At 44.8% G+C, this 24970-nt stretch overlaps 1 protein-coding gene across 1 annotated transcript in view; it reads right to left on the reverse strand.

Moving 5' to 3' along the window:
- Nucleotides 1–7871: 7871 nt before the first annotated feature.
- The window catches only part of LOC147608396 (dynamin-like protein ARC5), a 49979-nt gene continuing 32880 nt past the window's right edge, over nucleotides 7872–24970 (reverse strand). Inside the window, exons 5-17 of the mRNA XM_086789103.1 lie at nucleotides 22022–22155; nucleotides 21823–21915; nucleotides 16839–16902; nucleotides 16504–16552; nucleotides 16301–16383; nucleotides 15881–16038; nucleotides 15703–15763; nucleotides 15444–15506; nucleotides 15258–15358; nucleotides 11458–11515; nucleotides 11001–11345; nucleotides 8589–8753; nucleotides 7872–8333 (exon numbers count right to left, since the gene is read on the reverse strand). Of these exons, the coding sequence (XP_086645229.1) occupies nucleotides 8208–8333; nucleotides 8589–8753; nucleotides 11001–11345; nucleotides 11458–11515; nucleotides 15258–15358; nucleotides 15444–15506; nucleotides 15703–15763; nucleotides 15881–16038; nucleotides 16301–16383; nucleotides 16504–16552; nucleotides 16839–16902; nucleotides 21823–21915; nucleotides 22022–22155 (1500 nt within the window). The 3' untranslated portion in view covers nucleotides 7872–8207. The remainder of the gene's footprint in view (nucleotides 8334–8588; nucleotides 8754–11000; nucleotides 11346–11457; nucleotides 11516–15257; nucleotides 15359–15443; nucleotides 15507–15702; nucleotides 15764–15880; nucleotides 16039–16300; nucleotides 16384–16503; nucleotides 16553–16838; nucleotides 16903–21822; nucleotides 21916–22021; nucleotides 22156–24970) is intronic.

Raw genomic sequence — 24970 nt, forward strand, 5'->3', positions numbered from 1 at the left:
CTCCTCTTTGAGGTTATCGATTTGTATAGTGGGGCTCCATCTAGCTCCATTGGATAAGAATCCCACTATGAAAGTGCCTCAAGACCTTGTAGAGCTAGCTTTTTCAAGCAGGTTTAGTGACCTAAACCACTAGCCTACTTTGCCTTGAAGGCAAAGTCCAAATGAGCATATCTTGGTGAGATCGTCAACCTGTCCCATAGCCTCACAAATTTGATTGAACTTCTATAGGTATTGAATAGGATCTCCACTTCCATCAAACTTGGCCACCATCCTTGAGATGTGGATTGGTGTGAATTTCCCCACTCTGAGCCTCTAGGTGCTATGTTGGTCGCAACCCCATGCCATCCTAAGCATGTCTTCTGCATATTCCAGTGGCAGTGAAATCTAAGGAGGTAGTTGCACGAAACCCTATGTTCTAAGATATTGGATCTCTTACCCGACTAAGAACACGTTCTGTGAATGCTCTTGTGGATACCTTTGTGATGAGGTAGCCCTTGACATTGGCTCCTTACCCCTCCCCGTGTTCCATGTTCCTCGTCCAAATGGACAAGCACTGGAACCAGGTTCTCTTGTAAAGGCTCTAGTGGAGAGCAGGACTTCTGCTTGTGCTATGTGCACTTATTGTTGCGTCTAGTATGAAACAATTGTCCCTAGTGGTACATCAAAAGAGACATGTCTTGTTTGTCATAAACTGCATTTGTTGGGCTGCTTGTTGGTCATGGTCTACTTGTGATAAACCCAACTCTGGATCAACACAAAATGTTTAAAACATTGTGGTGTCGAACATGGTTTGATCACTTCCTGCACGAGAGCGAGCCTTGTTTATACCTTGATGTTCTTGGTCCTGCTCGCGTTTCTTCTCTCTAGAGTTACACCCAAAGAGAGCGTAGTTGAATGCCTTCTTCATAAAATTTAGGGTGTTGTTAATAAAGCTAGTTGTGCTGAATCCAAAGCTGGAAGGCCCATGGCCACTCTTGTTTCCAAGGGTTCCACTATTCCTCCACTCGTGTCTATGTTTCATTGACTCGTTTCTTCCTAAAGCTCCTCGTTGGAGGTGGATCTAAAGGAGATTAGCCTTCTTAACAAGGAAGCACTCTACTGAGTGTTGGTCATTTGCTGGGATCGAAAGCTTGGTGGATTTGAGAAAGTGTGGCTTGATGTGATGCAATTGAATGTGTTGTCGTTTCGCGAACAATTAGTCCCTAGTGTTTCTGGTACAGTTTTGAGAATGGTTTCAGACAAGTTTTTTCTTTTTTTTACTGCTAAGCTCACGTCTCCCTGTTCACACTCTAGACTTACGTCTTCAAGTCATGTATGTAGACTGACATCTATAGATTTACATCAGTAATAGAGACAAATTTATCTTGGGATTCGTAGCTAATACAAATTGTATAACAAGAAAATCTTCCAAGGACATAGGTAGGTCTATCCGTACATGTTTTTTATGGAAAATAATAATTAGTACGTATTATATTAGATATACCTACCTCTAAACTCAATCTTCAAGCTCATGTCTATAAGGTTACGTGACCAAACTCAAGGTTCACATGTCCAAACTCATGCCTCATGTATCCACACTCACGACTCACATATCCAAGCTCACGTCTTTTTACACGAGACTGTGGATTCACGTCTCCTATCCAAGAGTTAATTTGTCTTGCTTTTTAGTTGTTTTTATGCTTGCTGGGTTGAGACTAAGGATTCTAATTGTAGTTCAGCTAATTAAGTATTTTTTATTATTTTTTAAGATTTAACATACTTCTAATACACCAATTCCAACAATGCATGAACAAATTATGAAAAAATATAAAATGCATGAACAAAATTGACAATCCCAGTCTAATTCAACCTAATAGAGCTCAATGCTCATGTTTTCGGAGTGGATTCTACTCCTAATCACAATTACTAAGCTAATCCTTGGCTCTAAACAATGAAATATAAGTCTCTTGCGCTTCAATTTCATGCAAACCACCAAAGAACCAAGGTTCCATCCTACCAATAGTTAAAAATGGAATGCTCTAATATAAAGTAAACAATCAAACACATCAAATGCTCCAAAACTGTGTTTTTCCAAGTGTGACCTCCTAATCAACATTGAGTAATGTTGGGTAATCCTAATAGATTGAAATGAACACAAAATAATTTGTTCAAGTCAAGAACTTATCTTAGCCTTGCCAAAGCATTTATCATTGTATCTTGCCTTCAAGCCACAAATGCAACTTTCCATTGTGGGTGTGCTAGATAGTATGTCGCACCCTCACTTCGTTGTCACACTGGAACACTCCTTGTCAAAGGAACAAAGGAGAGCTCTCTATGCCTTGATGGAGAAAAGATCCATCTTCGCGATGGTTCTCTCTCATAAAAAGGAGGGAAGATAGGGAGAAGGGAGAAGAAGCTAACGCAAGATGAAAATCTACAATCAAGATTCAATAGCATGCAAGCAAGCAAGAAAAGGAAAGAAGGAGAGCTCACAAGGAAATGATCGTGTTGCTTATTCGCAAACTAACATTCAAACGACTAGTTTTCACACAAGTCCACCAAACTTAAAAATGGTATGGCCTCTATTACTAGTCTTAAATAACTATGTATACACTAAGTCCGTACACGTTCCATATTTAACATTAAGTGCATGGTAAGCCTACTGCATAAGTTCCAACACACTCTTACAAAAGTTAAATGCATGTTCACATGGGTAAGATAGCAAAGCGCCTTATGGTAGGTCAAGTATGTTAACCAACTGAGTGATTAACAATATGTTTGATAATAATGCACTGCCTAAAGAATATCAACTTAACCCTTCCACCATGATAATGATAACACTTTCACATACGCTTAATCATGTATGAAAACATTTAAGGATGGAGCGTTGGCTTGCTACCTCTCCATTATTTATAAAATCTAGAAATAGATCCTTCTCTTCCTTTTGATATCCACTGGTTAATAAGTTTTTGGTAGGTGATCAATGATCTATGATCGATTTCCTTTTCTTCTTGATACTCATTGGTCAACAAATTTTTGGTAAGATGGTCAATAATCTATGGTCGGCCATAATTGTCGATAGCTAATGTTCATTGGTTGATGATTAACAATCTTTTTTTTTAATATCTCTTGAATTCAAATCAACAATATGAACAAATCCTTGTTACTTGTAACATCTCTTGATCTTCAAGTCTGATCCTTCACAAGTTGGGGGAGAGAGAGAAATTTCATGAATAAAAAACAAAAAAAAAACAAAAGTCTGGGAAACAATTAGCACACTCTCTCCATATAAAATCTAAGAGCATGTCCTCTTTTGTACGGCCAATGTTAAATGGATGGCAAATAGTATATAGTAAATGATCCCTGTTTGTTTTTGTTTTTCGTGCCGAGGTCAAAAGCGAGCACACTCGTTCTAAGACTCGAACAGAGAAACGCTTTAAATGATTCCTGAGATGGTCACTATGTTAAAAACCCCATGATGTATATGTAAAGGATAATATAAAAAACCATGTCTACATATTTATATATTTTAGATACACCTTTTATGTAAATTTTAAGATGATAAAAGTACCTCTTCTATATCAATTTTTTTACTTTTGAGTTGAAAAACCCAACTTGATAGAAAGTAGATCAATTGTATATTTTTTGTGACTCGTATATCAAAATAAAACCCCTTATGTTGAACTCAGGTGTAACATTTATGTTTAACACGTGTAACATTTATTACTTATCTTTCCATTTATTACTTATCTTTCACTGGGCCCCTCAAGAAATGATCATTCATAGAAAGTAGATGTTATCTACTCCTTGACAATTGCTTTACACATTTATGAATATCCATCTCCTTTTGCTCTACAAAGATCTTCACTTGCAATTCATTAGATGTCATCCGTGAACGCATGACAAGTTATTGAACGCATGACAAGTTATTGACAGTCCTGTCTCCTTTTTTTGTATGAGCATAGCCTAATATCATCATGCTCCTTCACTTTCGATCAACTTTCATTGTCATATTAGAGTTATCTCGTCTTTCCCAATGCTTGCATTAGTTGTTCTTGGTGATCAGGTACCTTGCATGATCTTGCCAACAGCGGTGCCTTGGCAACAGGCAGGCAATGCAACCCCATACAGATGCTGCTACAAGATGGCCAGCCGGTGGTGGAGTCCCCACATGTGAACAGCCTTGCCATCCTCCCTCGACCCACGCCTTGCTCTCCCCCCCCCCCCCCCCCCCCCCCCCCCCCCCCAAATCCTCTTGGGCAAGCAAAGAGGGCCCATCTGACAAAAGACAACAGTGGTCAGGTTTGCCAGAAAGCTTAATCATCTACAAGAAGTGCAAGCCTTTGAATCAGGGTTCGAGGTTGTGGGGGAGGTTCTCTTGGAGGGAGGGAAGCACTAGAATGGTTGGGAGACTGGTAGCCCAGGCAACACACGCCGTCATCTTCTAGGGAGGTTTTAAGTACCTGACAAGCTCTATCTGCTCCCTCTTCACTACTGGGAACCTCCTCAGCCCTCCCTACCACTTGCTCACCCACTTTAAGGTTAATAGTGCGCATACGACACCCCACCCTCCCCTAACTGCAGGTACTTGGGGGCTAACAATCTATCAAATCTACCACAAACCAATCAGCTAACGTAAATGCTCTTCTTCATGGAGAAGTGTCTTCTTGGTGACTTCAACCGAAGACACTGGTGAGGAGCCAGGTGCATCCCTCTTAATCACCCAGCTTCAATATCTGGTGAGAGCTACATGGTGAATCCATCATCTCAGCATGGCGGAGTACTCAAAGAAGAAACAATCTAAGCGGTCAAGTGAGGGTGTGGGGTCCCTCCAATGCCACTCGCCTCGATCCCACTTAAGCCAGGCCAAGGGACGATTCCTTCAAAGCTACAAATGCCATGAGGGGTTGTTTGATCTTGAAAGGGGAGGGGTCCCTGTGCCACCTACACTTACAGAAGCCGACTACACGAACTCATCGTTTAGGGGCAGTCCTCATAGGGGATTCCTGTGCGCCGCAAATGACCGTAGGCAGGAGGCATCCTCTCCAACACCAAAGATCGTGAAAGGAATGTCGTGTTGAGAGGAGAGTTCCAGTGGCCATACTAGGTTGGGAGGCCAGGCTTGCGGATGGGTTGGTGGGCGAAGGCCCTATAAACCAACGTCCTGTGCCCGCCAATAATTGCTCATGGTCTCCACCACAAACAAAAAGAGAAATGTCAGCGTGACAAACCGGCCAGAAGATATGGAAGTGCTCTCCTCCCATGCCCTAATCTGTACGAGGGCTAAGGAGAGGAGTACCGACACCCCCTTCAACCACGTGGCTAAAAAACCCAAGCCTCCAGGGAGGTGGGGACAGCCTCCATCTGGGCTCGGGTCCATGGGCTTTCTGTGGCCTGCACCTAGAGCCATTGTAGCGAGGTTACATTGATGCAGAGACTCCTCTCCTGCTCCCAAAAGGACTCGAACCTCTCCTGGGCAACAGCCTTCCTGCACTATCAAGAGATGAGAGGGTAATGCTCGGGAGGAAGGAGATCTGCCAGATCTCCTCCATGCATTGCCAAAACTTGTGGCCTTGGATGCAGCTGTATTTGAGTTTGACAGTTTGCTGCCTATCCAACTGCAACTGATCCCCAAGGTGCAAAAGGAGGAAGACGGTCCTGGCCAAGATGGCCTACTGTCGAGGTAGAAACAGTCTAGGCACGCTTTGTTGAAAGAGGAGGCTTTGGGATATACAACTGAACTCCAAAAAGTGCCAAGCATCCTGGTCCTTAGTAGCGAAGATCAACTCCTCCCAAGCTGCACACTCTCCCCGACACCGTGAAGTCCATGGTACCTCACTGACGGTGCTTGCTTTGGAGTCTGAAGCATATCGAAATCATCGTACTCGAGCCTCTCTTGGGCAACAGCCTGGAGAAAGAAATCAACCTCATGGAGGGCCCTCTCAAGAGATGCAACAGTATAGCTTGGAGGGATGATGGTCTACCAGATCTCTTTGTGATGCCAGACCTCTAGTCCTGGATGTGGCTATACTACGGTCTGGCAAATATTCCACCATAGGTATTTGATAGATTTATCTCCAGCCTGGACACTCGTGGTCCTTGATGTGGCTGTATTATGGTCTGGCAATTCCTGCCTGTCTGGCAAATATCCCACTATAGGTATTTGATAGATTTATCTCCAGCCTGGACACTCCAGTCTGGAGCCTGGACCCAAATCCCTCCAGGTCCCAGGCTGCATGTCTAGTATTCTATTTATTGTTTCAAGTCTAAATAATGCCTATTTCATAGCTTCTATGTTTTTTACAGCACTCAAGCATCAAATATAGTTTTTTTGGGAGTTGGTAGGAGTTCGCACCCCCTCCCTGTATGACCCCGTACGAAATGTGATTTATAAAACACGTATGCAACGTTTTACGAAACGCGTTTCATCAAACTCCTGGCAACTATAATGGGGAGCCACGCCCTCAGTGGCCTGCTTTTGTTGACGCCATTGACGACAGCCAACGGTCTACTGACCCTTCTCCAACAGGGTCTACTCCTAAGCCTGACCCGGGTAGAAGGGGGCACGGAGCTACACCTTCTGTCTAGGGCTGTTTGGGCCAAGGATGGGATGGGCAGTCTCATGGGAGGCCTCCATGCTGGACAGGCCAGTCTAGTGCGAAGCGGTCCTACCAAGGTTGCTACTACCATCCCTCACTAGCGTGGCACTGAAGATAGGACAGCAAGATGAAATCTGGCGTCAGATCAAACACCCGCCGAGAATCTTGAGAACCTGATCCTTTGTATAAACTGTGAGCCATCTAGGTGTCGAGGGAGGTTCTCAAGTGAGGGGATAATCAGCCAGATAGGAAGGAGGCCTAAAGCCTGAGTCACATCAACTGCCTGAGTCCAGGTCTCTACACCTGTCCAACGTTCCAACCAATCACGCAGAGAAGCTCATGAAACTCCTTCAGTGAGCCTGGGAAGCAGACACTAACTGGAAAGCCACCGACAGAGCCCAGCAGGCTGGAGCCAAGCATGAAGCCATAGGGCCATCTGGCAAACTATGCATGTGCATTGCCTATTATGTAGGGCTCAGCTAGAAAACTCTATCCGCGAGGACTGCTGAGTTGAATTTGATCGGAAGATATCCATTGCCAAGGAACTGGATGTCAGAGATCCATCCTTGCTCCCTGGATATCGTGACTTGCAAGAGACCCTCGGGCATGCCAAACCTACATTCAAGAGTGGTAGCCTCCAGAGAGGCGACTGAAGGTGACAAGGGGTGGAGGTATGCTCCTCCCAAAAGTGAGCAAAAGAGGGGTGGCCTAGGTCAGGGAAGTTGGAGCAGCTGCCATAAGGCAGCTCTCTAAAGCCAAATAAAGAACAAACTCAAGCAGCCGAGACCCCACAAGAGGCAGGGTGGAAGACCACAGGCAGGCAGAAGGTAGAAAACAGAGTAAATGGGGAGGATCAGGCGCATGGAAAGATAGGAAGGACAAAGTGGATCCGCAAAAGGATGGGGAGAAGAATGCAAGGGTGGGCAGCTTCCAGAATTAGAGGGAGGAGAAAGCCCGAGAGGTGGAACAAGGGGCTGCACTTAGAATCCAAACGAAGAACAAACCCGAGCAACCAGGAGCCAAGAAGAGGCAGGGTGGAAGAGCACAGGCAGGCAGAAGGTCAAAAACAGGAGCGGGTGCCTGGAAAGAGGAGAAAAGAGGGGGGTCTGCTAAAGGGTGGCAAGAAGAATGCAAGGGCAGGCCGCTGGTCGAGAAATAGAGAAGGGGAGGGGGGAAAGAATCCACACAATAAATACAAAGGATTATTGTCTCAAAGAAAAACCTTGCAGCCATGGCCCAAAATAATTTTAACACTTTCTGCAAGCACAAGTCTTCCTAGTCTGAGTGGTGCTGTTTGACCAAAAGCAAGATATATTACAGGCTGTGAGAAGCATCCCACACATATACAGCCATGCCTACGCAATTTATGCAGCCCTACCTCCAGCCACAATTTTTCACTTCTTTGTTAACAACCTTAAAAGATGTAAAGTTTTTGAAGAGGAAAACAATTATCCCTATGCAGTTGTCCCAGGCTAAAATCTCAAGCTACGTAACTGAAGACACATTCCTTGCACCACCTCTCATTCAGTTTTTCCAAACACCATCTGGAAAAAAATGTCTGCATCAAACCTGCTAGAGCCTATCCATGCATTCACATCTCCTTAGCCAAACTTCATGAGGTGAAACAATCTACCACTTTTCTGTGACCCTCAACAAAGCTATCTCTTCTGAAATATCTTTTCTTGGCAAAGGAGTTGTGATTTTACTGCTCAGACTCTCATGAATGTTCGAGAACTTCTCTTGAAGCCTTTCAACCTGAAAAATAAAAAATATTGAGAAATGTAAGTTTATACCCTAACTGACCCTCACATGGTATATTCTCCATACAAGTCACGTCATGGCTGTTTTGAGAGGGTTTAGAACGATATACCTTTATAAGGCTGGAATATCCAAGCTTTTACAAATTGAGCAAATTGTGGAGAGACAGAGAGAGAGAGAGAGACAGAGAGAGAGGGGAGAATGAAGGAAGAGAGGGGGGGGGGGGTGTTTGTTTCAGGTCCAGAATAATACCCTCTTCAGTTCAAACTCAAGGTCAGCTTTTTGCTGTTCTAGTGCCCTGCGTGCCCGTGCTACATCAAACACATTGTCCAGGTCTTCCTCAAATGCAACCTCTAGATCTTCTCGGAGTAATGCAGGAAACTTGTCCACCACTGGCATGAGGAAAAAGCAATTGAACTGCAAACCATGACAGAAAAATATGAGATGATAATTAGCTTGCCAAAAGAACCACGTACTTTCTAGACCATTCAAAAGAAACAGAAAAAGCAAGGTTTGACGATAGTATTAATTTCTCAAAATGATAAAGCCTACTGCCTCAAATCAAATTACTGGTACAAAGGCTATAAGGCTGAACTTGGTAAATCACTCACCACATGAGTGTGATTTGTGATTCAAGTGATCTCTCATCATCAAACTGAATGATGGGATGGTCAGATATATCATAGTTGCACAAGAATGTGTTTTACAAAGTAAGAACTCATAGGATTAATTTGTGATGGTACAAATATGATGTTGCCTGTAGCACGTACTTCACCCTAGAATCTTTTTTATGCACTGTGCAATATGCAAAAGCCTACACACTGCAAAAAGTTTTTTTTTACCACACTTCTTCGGAAGGGTTTTACAATGAGCACCTCTATGATGCTCTCCGTCGTAGTCACAAGAATCATTGGTTTCGTTTCCAGGTTTTCTAGGTTTCCTCTGAGAAGCCCTTAAACCCCCCATTAAAAATTTTTAAAAAATACTGACAAGTTTCGAAAAACCAAAATCTTAATTAGATTTTGAAAACTGTTAGAACTTCTGGAAATTGAAGTGACATTAAAATTCCCCACATTGGATCTGGGAATATCCTTGCAATGTCACATCAAGTTAATGAAGTGAAATGGTAAAAATCCCGAATGCCAATTTGAGGATATAGGGAAACTTCAATTTAATCCAATTTAGGGTTTTGGATTTTTGAAATGTCACTTCAATTTGGTGAAATTGAAGTGACATTTCAAAAATTTCCGAGTTGGATTTGGGGAATTTTGGGATACCACATCAATTTCGCTAAAATTGAAGTGAATGCAAGAGGCCCCCAAAATAAATTTCAGGGCTTTTTACGATTTCACCATTTGCAATTGAAATTGCCCAAAAAAAAAAAACAAATTGGATTTGGGAGTTATTGCGATTTCACTTCAACTTGGTGAAATTGTCAAAAATCCCCAAATCCAACTTCAACATTTTTGTAATTTTGCTAATTTTTTTCAGATCAAAGTAAATTGAAGGTAGAGAATTCACGGAGGCAATGAGGGGTTTTCTCACAAGGCAGATGTGCTGTTGGTCAGAGACTTTAGTGCTCATACATTCGGCAAACAATTAGAAAAGCTGGATTTTAAGGAGGATGCAATGATATTTCCAGAGATGGAATTCCAAGATATTAATGTAATTCGTAGCTCAGACGACCACAATGCCACTTATCATGCAGTATGGGAAATTTCTATTTAAGTACAGCTCATTACAATGGCCTCATCATCAGGCCCAGCATATCATCCATATGGAGCTCATAAGGGTGCAAATGACTATTTTATAGAGTCCCTTCCTAGTTTCACATATCAAAGACTTCCAGATTTCTTCACCCATGCCAGGAGTGGTCCAGAACCTTCATAACTATCTATCTACCTGGCGTGTTCCCATAGCGTAATCTCTCCACCCTCAGTTACCACTTACCACAAGTACCACTTTTGGCTCCACTGAAAAGCTCTTAGAAGGCACATCATCACAAAATGTCCAGTATGATTATGAATGCAAAGCCCTGCGTAGGAAATGAAACGAAGAGGCTTGCCGACATTTACCCAAGCCCATCAAACAAACTTGAGAGTATAAACATCTTGTCAAATGCAAATATGGCAATAATTCCAGACACTTTTGGCAGAACTTTCTAGAAAGAAAGTCAGCATGCCCTGTAACTAATCCTATCAGTTGTAAAGCCCAAACAGGCACTCTTCAGAATGTCCCCAACCAGTCTCCCGTTCGACACTTCACGCATTCCTTGTTCCAGCTCCACAGCCATATTCACCACCCAATCAGTAACCAGATTCATAAAAAGGTTTAAGAATGGTAGACCCAAAGACCTCAGTAGGTGAGTTTAAAGTTGCACACAGGTAGTATTCGACTTTGGACCACCAAGTGAACTTTACAAAATATATATATATATATATATCCTTGAACTTTGATAACTCTGTATGACACAGTCTGCAACGCAACTGTAGTGGGGCAAACGAATTAAACAGATACATCAACACATCATGATTTGATATAACAAATCACATGTTTCTTTAGTGCCTGTACCAAGGCACACCAACCTAGATAGCTCTTACCCTGCTAAGGCATATTTCAAAGATTTTGTAAAATCAGAAACAGAAAACCATTAGAGAAGTCTACCTTCAATTCAGCGGCTGTAACAAAGTGATCCCGTATGCCATCAAAAATCTGAGCAACAAGAGCATTCACAATCTCTTCAGAAGACGGGGCCAACCTCCGGTTCCAAAGAGTACTCTCCAGCAGGTCGACCAACCTCGCTTGGGTTGTCTGGTTACTGCTCATTTCAGAATTTGGAGCAGAGGGACTTCCCTTGAACTCTTGACGTGACTTATTATCCTGTTTGTTTCCACTTCCAATAGCTGAAATGGCAGCATCTGGAACAGCAGCAATGCCAGCACTTGCACTCAAATTAGAAGTCTCACTCGTAGAGAAGTTATCAAGGAAATGGCGCAGCCCAGATCGGTTCTGCAATATCGATGAGTAGAATCATAAAAAGGGGTTCAATCTCTAGCATCTATCCACATAGATCAGTTAACAACTCCACACTACTTAGCACAAGCTTAAACCAAGTACATACCTTGTTGTGCAAGGACCAGGTTACATATCGGGTCGTACTCATAAGATCCTCCATACATCTACTTGGCAAAGATGAAGCATTTCTTAGAATTTTGAAACAAGAAATTATGCAAAGAACAAAGAAAGAAAATGAGCTAAACAAGCATTCTTACACTGACTTGCAAGACTGATTCCGTCTCAAGAATCTTGAGAGTGACTAAATGAACATGCTCACTTCCATGCATGCCTCAAATATACAAACTTCTAGATGGTGTGAGCGTGAAAAGTTCAAGGAATACTAGGAAAATAAGACTGGGAATTATATAGAGAGATGACTTAATGGGGGTGCATCACAAATCTGGCCACATTGTTGAACCCTAATTTATTGCCCCAACCTCACCAAGTCGGAAAATTAAGGGTAACGGGGTTATTTTAGCAAATGTCGCCAACAAGGATCCCCAGCCTCAACAATGGAGCATGGACAAACACAGTTGCAGCTTTTGATAAAGCTCGGAGGAGGCCATAGTAGAGATGCTTCCTAATCAACTGCCAAATGGTTAGCTATCACCACTTGGCCAGCCAATGCAAGTTGGTCAGAACTTCAATACATCACCTTCATGCAAACGCTCACACAAGAGAGAGGGCTAGCTACTACATCCATTGTCACCATTTGGCCACCCAATTGGTCCACCCGTGCTTTCTTATCATGTATGTACATTGGACTGGTGTCCATGGCAATTGTATATGCCGGGGATTGATTCCACTCATGTGATATTGTGGACTTGGCTTTCCGTTGGGACTTGTGCCTCCTTGTACATGCCCAGAAATGGTTGGTGGATTGGTGTTCCATTGGGTCTGGTACCTCGTGTACTTGCCTGGAGCACGTCTATTTTTGGTATAGTCTCATGAACGGGGATTGTCCATACCAATGCTGCATTCCATAGCATCTTTATGTGCTTGCTTGCAATTGAAATTGCATGCTTCATGCCTACTTGACCAATGTGTAGTTCCGGGTACGGGGACGCCCGCCCGCGAACCGCGCATGTGAAACTGTCTGTTGACATGGTTATGTGGCATGTGACAGGTGGTAAGTATTGGTCATTAACCAGGCCTTAGGCGTTAGCACTAATTTATAAGTGAGTGTGTACACACTTCATTAAGTTTTGGGCGACCAAAACTCACTTATAAATTATGACCAACCCCGTGTTCACACACACTGATGTCCCGAGGTGGACATAACCCAATGTCCACCGTCGAGACCTTATCCCCTTTATACAAAGGGAGTAACCAGCCATGTGTCCACTCTAGCTTGCTCCACAAAGCACTTGCCTGCCACCTACACTGGACAACTCACCACCTCACTCTTCCACCTCTCTCTAGAGATGGGCGCCTCCTTCATGAGGACTGTTGGGCTGCATTTTCTGCACTTTCTCCTTCCCAACTCCATTTCCAAGCTTGCTAAGGTGTTTCTCAAGCTTCCAAGAGTGTTTCCGGATGCTAATCACTCTCCTACACACTCCCAATGACTGAAATTCAATAAAACAGCTCTCTTTATTGCTGTAAATTCTGGTCTTTTTCCTGAAAGCCCTAATTTCAGCCCTCCTTTCTCAAGTTGAACCATAGGGGAAGCTTTCCCAAGGTTCCCTTCATCCTCTTGAAGACTTTTGTCGCAAAGAAATGCGACAAATCGAAGATCTCTTCACCCCAAGGACTTCCAACGCGAAGACTTCCGTTGTCATCAACTCTACTTGCAATTGGTAAACTTTAATGCTTAAATATGGGAGCAAGTAGCAGGAGGGAAGATCCGGATTAGAAGATCACATACCCTGTGTAGTGTTCTCTTGTCCTACGTGCTCTTGCAGATTGTTGCTACCATGTGTTGGTGGAACAATAGAGAGCAGATGGTAGGGAACATGGGCACTTACTTAAGAGGGTAGTGTGGATTGCAAGTCTACATTGACAATCACTTGTTTGCAATACTGTATTCATATGCATTGGTATGGAAATCTGGTCAAAAATGCCCATGACACTATATACTTGATTCTCCCAAGATCAATATACTTTATTTGAGGGAGGGGTCGGCCGTTTCGGCTCATTGTGTGTCTCTTGTCAATTCAGCAATTTACTTCTTGTATTTGAGCAAGTGTCCATCAAATCTTAGTGTATTTAAGTGTATTGATTAGCATTGTGTTCAACCAAGTCACATCCATCCTGCCAACTATCAGATGGTGATACCCCTCGAAAACCAGCCTACACCTTAAGGTTTGTTTTTTGGGTGGTAGGGAAGTGAGACCATGACACATGTAAAAGGTCTCTAATGCTGCTGCATCTCTTGCTATTCCTAACAGAGCTGCTCACAATCACCTTGCAGAGGCCATGGACAACTTTTTGGTGCCACAGGATACTCACTCTTCAGGGGTTGCGCATGTATGAATGCATGCATGCATGTATTTATGTGAATATATTTATATGTATATAAACAGCACAAACACACATATACGTTCATACATATACACATCCATACACACACACAGAGCTTATCAACTGGAGTATATCGAGGCTTCATACACATACATATTGAGAACTATGTCTGTACACGTGGGTGCACCTGCACATATGCAGGTTCCTGCGTGTGTGTGTGTGTGTGTGTGTGTGTGTGTGTGTGTGTGTGTGCGTGTGCGTGCGCGCGCGCACGCGCCTATGTGTGCACGTGCGCATGAATGCATGTGCATGTGTGCACATGCCACTATGGGCTTGTCCCAACTCATATCGCTCTACTGAAAGCACTCCACCTTCTGAAATTTGAGCTGGTATGCTCTCCTAAAATGCATGGAGGACTCAACATCCTGAACATTCACGATCACCTGATTGCGAGGAAAGCTACTTTTGCTGCCCAAATGCAACCATGGACGAAAATGTTGGCTGAAATGTGCACCAAGGTGCAGACTAATGCACTCCCGGCCAATTTGGCATAGACTCCGAGAGTTGCTTCAACCCTTCTTGCCCCCATGCTAGAGATACAGAATTATATGGATGATAGGACACTGGATCGGCAAGAGACTGGTTACACTGCCATTCCTATGAAGAAGGAAATAACAGCAGCAAAGGCCTATAGAATATTGATTCCCCCACCGTGGATAAACCAACATGCCAATCAGACTTGGAGACTTGATAAACCTGTCAGATGGTGGACTCGGTTCATTTGGTCTTCCTTTGAAGCAAAAAGTTTTCATGTGGAGATGTCTATTCGGGTTGTTACCGGTGGGGATCACATTGGCAAAACGACATATTGCATCGTCGCACTATGTGCGCTGCGCAGTGACACCGTTTATGGCACTGTTCGGTTACCAGGCAGTTCATTGTAGCATGGTCGGCACGCCTGCAGATTCGTTTCCCATCGAAACGTTTCTTGAAGCAATTTTAGCTCTTTGGGAAGTTCCCCTCATCGCTAGACACATATGCCCCTTTCTTTGCTTGGGTCAGATTTACTGCCTTCTGGACTATCTGGCATGATAGAAATCATCAGATCTTCATGCATGCCCCCTTAGATAAATATGCATTTTTCAAGCATTCTTTGCATACCTCTCTATATGATGCCTATCATATAAGAGACATTTCTCTGCATATCTTAGAAGTGTTTTCCCACTGTTTCTAGCTTCCATCCACTTTGGGTGGTAGCAGTTCTACATTAAGTTAATTAAAATCAGTGGTTTCACTAAAAAAAGCATGTGTGCACATGCGTGCAAACATTTGCGCAACAAGACTTCAAAATGCAATGAAGTAGTAGATGGCAGTAGAAATTTCCACGGTAAGAGTGACTACTTTTCTCTGCAAGCACGCTCAGTTGACTCAACAAACATGTGGAAGGCAGAAGAGACCCGCTGCATGAACATGTTATGTCCACTTAGATATTCACCATCTTTCTGTGATACAAAAATGCAAAAGCTTTAGAAAAAATCATAGCCCAGGAGAAGTCAGCAGTACTATCAACGGGAAGCTCAAACTGACCTGCAGTAGATGCAGAGCAATCGGAAGAAGCCTCCTCAAAATGTGAGAGAGTCGGAAACCAAGCTGCATTCAAAGAAATTACACAGAACCCATATAAGCAAAAACCATCTTGAGCAAGCAGCAAGTTAAAACACGTGAAAATTGTAAAAGATAATGTTGTGCAAACCCACGACTAAGGAACCCTCTAAAAAGCAGTGGTACTGCAAAACAACAGTGCATGACAAGAGTTGAGAACCATGTGACAATGTTGACCACATACTTGATGAAGAAAAGGCTCAAAAACATCCCGTGCCTTTGCGACAGCTATGACACAAGCAGTTCTGTGCAGAAAAGCAACAGTATCAGCAAGGCAAATGATTGATACAGGGAAAACATCTCTACCTGCAGCGCGGAGAGGGATCTTAATGCTTGGGCAGCTATGCAAGCACTCAAACTACCTGAAATAGTTTGTTCCATCATGAATGTCTTCAACACCACAAGCATTTACAATCTCTTCTCTGGTTATTGAAGGGCACTTCATGCTTCCAACAACAAAACGGAACTCTGCCATAGCTCTATGGTATTGGGCACCACCATAAAGACGCATTCCTGCATTCTAACAAAGACCAAAATGGAATCAGTACCGCTGCCAGACACAACCAGAGCCAGAAACAGTGTCGTGTCCCATTTCTAGACAAAGATCTTCACACACCTTCACAGGTTCGCACACCCGATCTATGCTATCTTTTTTACAGCACTTGGAAGATCTCATAATACCCACCACCTCCAAAGTAATTGCACATACTCGGGCACCTCAAATTGATAAATTATCAGTTTGCTTCCCAAAAAAAACCAGAGAAATACTAATTGCTTCTTACTGGCATGTACTTGAATGGTATCTGGAGACCATCAGTTCCTACAAACGTGCCACCATTTGTACGTTCGTCCTGTAGTGTTTCTCCTACAAAAGCAAGCCTAGATAATTCCGAATTCCCAGGGGAAAAAAGGTTGCATATCATACAAAGCACATGACCCATGATAAGTGAGAAAAAAAAGTGCTTGGTGGTTATCTAAGTATTACCAAATTTCTCAGGTGGAGCAACCACTGTCCCTTTCAGCAGTAAAGACAGCTGCAAAATAAACCTGAAACAGGTCAATAATGCCAAAGAATCCCCTTTATTGAGTGTGTCAAGTTAGCTTGAACAAGGAGGGTGCGTAACAGGGTGTCTATGATGCCTAGGCCAGTGGATGAGGTCAGTTGGAGGAGAAATGCCCAAGGAAGAGAGCATTACTCCGCCACCTCTTCCACTGGCCTAGCCCTCTTTACTCCCTGGTACGTACCCGTCCTTTGACAAACCCCCTAAATAGAGGGGGGTGTAACACACACAAAAACCAAAGATTCTTGAAAGTTCCCACCTTAGCCAGAAAAGAGTCTCTAAAGAGCCGACCTCTTTCCTTCAATTTTATTTCATCAAGCTCACTGCAAAATAGAAGTCAATAATAAGACAGTGTGCCAAGGCTAAGAAAAAACTGAAGTTCTATGAGTTTGGCTGCACATAATCCTTAGGGTATGAATACGCCCTCACATACACAAGGATACCAATACACAATCTCACATATATTTGTGAGCCCATCAAGCAGTCATGTCATCTACATCTCTGATCATCAACTTGGTCTAGTTAGCTTTCTGTCATGACCTCACATTTACTCTTGGCATCATAGTTATGGAAAACAACCAAACGGCAGGGCTTTAGGCCCAAATATCATTTTGGGGTCCTGGGTTTCTAGACGCATCTTTGACATTTTCCAAGGTGTTTCTCCTCTACTGTTTTGGTGTTTTCCCCCCCAGCAACAGAAGGCATCTTTCCTCTGCAACAACACCCCCCCCCCAAATTTTAGGTCATGTTTAGGTCAAATGACTTACATTTTTTCAAGTCTCTTCACACCCACCTTCTTTCTTCTCCTTCTTTCCCTCTTCCAATTCATCTCAGATCCCTTCCATACCCCTCTCTCCTCTTCTCAATATGATACAGGTGGTATAAGTGGTTGGACGGGATGAGGCCGCACGGTTTTTGTGCGTGAGGATCCAGACAGAGAGGTCCCGAGACATCTACCTTGCAGTGTGCTACTTTGCACCCTCCAATTCTAAATATGCCACCCATGGAGAGTCCCCGTATCTGCCCCTTTATGATGACATTATGAAGTTTTCTAGTCTAGGGGACATCCTCCTAGCTGGAGATTTCAACGCCCGCACCGCAAGTGCACAGGTACCCTTCTTTGAGACAGATGATCCCATGTACCAGGAGATTGACACGGTGAGTACAGATCTGGAGCGGACATCACAGGATACAGCAGCCCGCATAGACTATGGAGAGTATCTCTTAGCCCTCAGCGGGGCTCATATGCTAGCCATTTATAATGGCCTGGCTAGATGGCCTAGATCCAACTCCTACACCTCCTACCCCTTCGGACATGGAGCCAGTACAGTGGACTATCTAATGGGATCCCTCTCTCTGATCCCACTCATTCCAAAGTTTTACCATCTCACCTCGCCCCATCGGTGTTGCAGCAGCCGACCATGCATACCTGGCCTTCTCCCTCCCATGCCGATACACCATCCAACCACCTGCTTTGCCCCATCACCGTCCGAGATACCACTTCACCAGAGACACCTCTTCCATCTATTCTGATCACGTCTACCGCATCCTCTCCAGTCTCGACCCCCACATCCCACTTGATGAGCTTACCACACACCTCTCAGCCACCCTTCATACGTCCGCTGCAGCTGCCTTCCCGCACTCCAGAGCCACCCCTACATCACCAGGAGGAATTGTCCCACAGAATCGCTGCTACGACAAGGAATGTCGTGATACCCGAACCTGTCTACATCGGGAGATGGCACTAGGATCCATCACTCACCAGCAAGCGTGAGTGATCTTTCGACGTCTCACACGGAGAAAGAAGAGAGCAGACCTAGCCAGGCTTGAGCAGGAGCTATACCAACTATTTCTTGGAAGGGACTGTAAGGAAGCCTGGAGGATCTTCCAAGATCATCGCCTTCCGACTCCGATTACTTCACCTAGCACCTGGAACACCTATGCCACATCTCTCTACCATGCCCCCGAGCAGGCACCTCTCCCCCATCCACCCGAACCTCGTCCCCCACACTCTTCCTTCTTTCACCTCAGCATGGTGAGAGATGCCATTGACAGGATGCAGATTGGGAGAGCACAGGATCATGATGGACTCCTCACCGAGCATTTCTCCCATGCTAGGGACACGCTAGCCCCTTTACTGGTTCACATGTTTAACATGGCTTTATGTGAGGGCTTCCCCTTCAGCTGGTCATCGAATACTATTGTACCTATCTTGAAAGTAGGTGACCCCATGGACCCCGACAACTACAGGACTATCATGATTGGTCACACCTCGGCCAAGATTTATGGTTCGATTTTGGAGTATGAGCTTAGTAGATGGTATGAGGAGCAGAGACTCAGAGCACCGGGGCAGGCAAGCTTCAGGAGAGGGCACTCCACACTAGATCATATCTTTACACTACGGGGGATCATTGAGGAGGGAGAGCTCACGGGCATCGGATATACTGTTGCTTTGTGGATTTCCACAAAGCTTTTGATATCGTCCCACGGTCCAGACTAATGAGGAGACTGCAGGATATGGGAGTGCCAGCAGAGATGCTTTGGGGGATCATTACACTCTATGAGTCAGTCATAGGCAAAGTACCGGCTCCAAGAGGTGACTCAGAGATCATACACAACACTATTGGCATGAAGCAGGGCTGCCCCTTGTCTCCTACTCTATTTGGTCTATACATTGACGAGATCTCGGATTACATAGACAGACAAGGAGGACCAGGAGCACATTTGGCAGGAGTCATGATACAATCCTCTTGTATGCATATTAATATTGTTCTTATTTCTGATTCGCCAGAGGGGCTATAGAGGCATTTGGATGCATTACGGGCCTTCTGCGAGGACCGGGACCTCATTGTGAACCTTGGAAAGACCAAGGTCATGATCTTTAACACCTCCTCATACTGGATAAGTAGATCTGCAGTACAGTTTGCATACAGTGGAGAGCCTATGGAGTATGTTCCCTCATATGTATACCTTGGGATCACTTTTGCTGGACCTCAGTTCTCGATGCGGAAGGCGGCTGAAGCTAGATTGATGAGGGGATATGCAGCCCTTGGCTCGCTAGAGAGGCAATGCTCGCAGATAGTTTCAGGAGCCGAGGACAAAGCTTTGGCTATTTGATACTCTAGTTACACCTACACTACTATATGGTGCCCCTATCTAGGGTCCTAGCTTATACCACAGGAGGAGACAAAAGAGAGAACAGGCTGAGACACATACAAAGGAGGTATATGATGGGTGGAAGCTGATGGAGAGGCCCATAGTGGCGATGATCTCACGCATGATTAGGAGTAAGCTATCAGTGCCACATGAGATTGTGCGGGCAGAGATGGGGGCAACATCGATAGTGACAGAGGCTCTATTACAGACACTGACATACTTGCACAAGCTATGGGAGCTTCCACTTGATAGATACCCCCAGCTAGCCCTGGAGTCCTCGAGACAGTTGACACTTGAGGGAGATACAGAGTGCTGGTATGCACAGGTAGGCACTAGGTTTGGCATGCACGGTATGCAAATGGAAGCACTCCCCCCGTTCCAGTGCAGCATAGAGGCCCCGTCATTTGCTCTCAACCACATAGAGCGGAACAGGGTTATCAGGAAGGACATTGTCAGACTGGATACTCAGAGGACATGGAGTTCACCTAGTCATCCACTGGGGACGAAGATGGCCTTCTACATAGATCACCTCCTATGCCTGACAGAGGATGGATTCATCATCCGCCCACGCTACATGGACACACACCTATTCTTTGGGGTGAGATGTGCGATCGGCCAGATCCGCACCTCGTCCCACCAGCTGAGAGTGGAGACTGCCAGATATGGGCCTAGGGCGGCCGCACCAGAGGACAGAATATGCCAGCTCTGTCACATAGAGCCCGAGACAGAGGATCATTACATATGCCGATGCCCTCTATACTATGAGATTCGAGGGAGGTTCCATTGCCTCTTCCAAGCTGGGTTCGGACCACTTTCCAAGATCATGGACTTCCCAGATCAAAGATGCCTCGGACTTTTTCTTCTAGAGCTCCATAGACACAGGGAGTCCTTAGTGAGATCCACATCAGCTGTACTTGCTCGAGGACAAGCACAGAGAGCTCTAACCAACTTCTTCCATACTAGCACTCTGAGGGCCAATCCACCCATCATACCCAAACCACAGGCTAGTGCAAGAGCTCGGCCGAGAGGTTTGACACTTGTCAGAGCCACTGAGTTATGCAAAGCTCGACACCCCAGACCCCATGGCCCTCGCCCACGGCTACACCACCACAGGAGGATTGGGGCCATCATCTCCCATCATCACAGGACCTTCTCGCGCCAGCTCAGTTTTACCACCTTGAGCACCATGTCACAGCGGCCCATGAGGGATGTATTAGGCACCCTATGAGAGCTCTCTGCTCATGTACCTAGATCAGATTTTTTAGTTCTAGATTTTTGTTATTTTTCTTTATTACTATTTTGTACCAGGATAATGTACCTCATGGATATGATGTAACCTTTTGGTCTCATAGGTCATTTTGGCCTTTTGAAGATGTTAATACAACTTTCTTTCTTTCTCCATAGCTTGCACCTCCATTGATGAAGCGGTCTTCCCCCTTTTTTGCCCTTCTCAAAAAGGATGTTTCCCTTAAACACCAACCTCAAGGCAAGGGAATATGAATAGTGAGATGCCATCTAAAAGAGCAGGATGCCACCTAGACAAGAAACAATATACTAATTCTACATTACAAGCCATAATTGAATGAGCATTGAATGATCATGAAACACTCTAATACCATTACTAAATTCTAAATCAGGATTTCCTTGATATTGACGCTCAAAGCAAGATGTCAAACCTCTGATATGTGATCCACATGTAGCCATTGTCTCTTTTACCACTCCCTAAGTCTAGAACAAAATTTCCTTAAGACTATGCCTCCTGCGTCCAAAGACTATACCTCACGAGTCCTAATATGATGTCAAGACAGTCCAGATGGCGATCCTCTCATGTGTTTGAGCTAATGGGCACCCTGGAACGATTTGTAGATACTCTTCATGTGTTCCTAAGGTACTAATATGATGTAAACACTCATTGGGGAGTTTTGTTCATGTTTTAAAATATTTCGTCTCAGAATTTTGAGGTTTTGTGTTCAGAGATGAGCTTTTATGCTACTCTCAACATGTAATCTGCAAGATGCTATCTACACATACAAATGTACACATAAATGTGTATTTTTATTTATACATTCAAGGGAGAAAGTTATAACCCCAGCTCCTGGTTTGTTTGCCGAAGCTTTCTCGAAGCATTGCGATACTCCCTATCCAAGAGAGGTACAATCAATGGCACGCTTTCCAAATACCTGGAAATGTTCATTTACAACTTAAGCTCTCAGTTTAGTGCATGCTTCCTCTATAAATGAAACTGAACTCTACAATACTACATCTTCTCAGAAAAGAAATCATTACCGTTGTTGCAAGAGTTGCTCAAGGAACCACCTCAGCCTGCTAACTCCCACATGAGCACGCTCATCAGGGGACAAAATGCGATCCAACTTCTCCTCCAAAGCTGTTACATCTTGTGCTTCCCTCAGAGCAACAGCCTACAAAAGAAGAATTAAACTACTGCTCAAAGGCATTGCTTCGTTCCACAACATAAAGGTTTCACGCGATTCTCTTAAGACAAACTCCTTTCAATGCAACACCAAAGGAAATTTCAGGTCATTCCCCAAACTTGGAGAGTCCAAGGGCATGGCAGGATATTCAAGCGAAGATCATGTGAATATCGAGTCTTGTGAAAGTATCCATGGTGCATGTGGGTGATTCCAGCCATGTACATATGGTGTACGGAGATGGCAGGCGAAATCCTGGAAGTACAAGAGAGCACATGGGTGACTCTCCAAGCTCAAATGTGCATATGCATAATTGATGCATGTCTGGACATTATTTTCCTGTGTGGCATTGTTTATACCCTGCAGACAAAGCCGAGTATTTTCGCTTGTGATTGTCCATCCACCTGAGGACGCGGGTCCCCGTGGATGCGTGTGCACTACCTATTTGGATCTAAAAAGTTGTCTTGTGGGTTTGCAGGCGGTAAGTGTCCACACAACTCTTTTACAGCTCAGTTTTATTTATTTACTAAGGTGTATGGTTGCATGTTCAGACTTCATTAAAAAGAGGCAGGGAAAATTATAAGTTGTTCACACTGAAAGTCCAAGTAGAAGATCCCCCCCTCTGTAGCCTGCACCTGTCCTTGCCATCGCCGCCTCTCCCTTGCACCCTCGCCATGGCCTTCCCGCCTTCACCTCCACCTCCCCCTCCCATGCCCCCCCTCTTTCCCATTGCGCAGCCCGTCTACTCTGCGCCGCCCCCATCCCCTCCTGTGCGCCGCTCACCCCACCCACCCCTTGCACCTATGCTGCTGCCCCCCCCCCTTCCCTTTGGGCTGCCCGCCTACCTGTTCGACGCCCCCTCTCCCTCCACCTCTGCGGCCTCCTTGCGCCCGCCTCCGGTCTCCTCCTTCGCGCTGTCCACCACCCATCCTCCCCTTTCAAGCTCTCCTCCACTACTCCCCTCCCCTCCAGCTTTCTCCTCCATCCGTCTTCAGCACATGTGCTAGTCCGGTGTGTTTTTTCTTAGGCAAGATTCCGCAACTTCTGGTCTTGAACCCTTAGGAGGATTCCATGGCAGACGCTCCGTAATCCCCTACTGAGGCCGTCGTCCCTTGCCTCTCCTTTCCAGAAGAGGATCTCCAGCTCCTCGCCACCACCACCCAAATCGCCATTAGTTGGTGTGGGTAACTAAAATCTCATGCACGACTCATTTTCACCACTCTGCAAGCAAATCGTCACTTTCTTGCACGCCTAGCTCTCCATCGTTTATACTCATTGCACATGCTACACTCATCCATTTGCACATATCTAACATCAGCATCATAAAAACGCCTAGCTCTCCATCGTTTATGCTCTTTGCACATGCTACACTCATCCATTTGCAAATCCGAGCACATAACTAAGATCAGCATCATAAAAACGCCCTGCTACATCCCTGCACGTCAGCTTTCCAGCTACCTCATCAAGGCGGACTATGTGGACATTACATCATCATCAAGCGGCTGGTGTTCAGCGTCCGTGTGCCGCCCCGACCTGCTCATGCTGCTGGACAGCATGTTCTGCGCCAGTCAAGCCATTCCGGGGGCTGTTTTGTGCTATTTTGGGGCTGTTCCGGGCGTCCATCATGCTTGTTCGTGCCTATGGGGACAACGCCCGTGACCAATCCTTTGAACTTTACGCAACAGAAAATCATCAACATCACCGCTGCTGGAAATCATGCCCACGAATGTCCACTGGTGCCAGTTCTCCATTTTCAGCATTTTCCGTCACAACCTTCCTCACAGGTTCTCCTGCGGTTCTTGGGTCCCGGGGTCACCTTGGAGTAAACAGCCAATTATGCCTTCTACATCGACACGAACATGAAGCGTTAAAAGAGTGTTGTTATGGATACGAGAAAGAAGAAACTGCAACCGCTAGAATCTACTCCCCTTGGAGTAGGAGCAGTTTTTTTCTACTAATCATGTGTGGCATATGGAGCCTAACATGACATACATGTATGGCTGGTGGAGCCTCACATGACAGTACATGTATGGTTCATGAAGCCCGACATGATAGTACATGTGTCGCTTGTGGGGCCTAACATGGTGTACATGTACGGCTCATGGAGCCTGACATGATGTGATTCCCTAGGACTAGCTATCCTAGAGATCTTATGTATTTATGTTCTGGGAAGGTTTCGGAAGGATCATGAGTCCTGGACATTTTAACTGATACAACTGAGCAGACTGGTGTTTCTTCCAATCTAGCTGCACTCATCTGTGTGCATGACTTTGATTTTATAATTGGATGACTTGTTTTGTTTTCTTGGACAATGCCTGAGATGACTACCTGTGTTGTCCATGGGCCAAGGACGCCTCGGCACCCTGTGGACGTGTATGTGCACACCTATTTGGGACTAACAGGTGGTCTATTTGTGTTTTGCAGGTGGTAATAAGTGTTCCCAAAAACCCAATTTACAGCTTTATGATTTCACATACTACTAATTATGGGTGCGGGTCAACACTCACTTATAAGTTACCGGACAAATTATAAGTTATTCACATTGGACAAGACCAATTTAATACACGTGGCAGCCAATAGATGGGCAATGGACAAGATTTGGACCAATCTCTTGTAGGCGCCCCCTTCTGGACCAAAAAAGCACATGCCTGGGTTATTTTCGGCGGTGGAACTCTATGACGCGGGCGCGGGGAGAGGGGGGGGGGCCTCCAATTTGGATAGGCGCCTACTTTCTGGTGCATGGGAGGAGCTAGTTGACTAGTTCTGCAACTTCCTACAGCCATCTACCGCTACCTACCGTGACAGA

Source organism: Cibotium barometz, chromosome 53 (genome assembly GCF_041138505.1).
Source record: "Cibotium barometz isolate CiBa-2024 chromosome 53, ASM4113850v1, whole genome shotgun sequence".
In the NCBI taxonomy this organism is placed as follows: domain Eukaryota; kingdom Viridiplantae; phylum Streptophyta; class Polypodiopsida; order Cyatheales; family Cibotiaceae; genus Cibotium; species Cibotium barometz.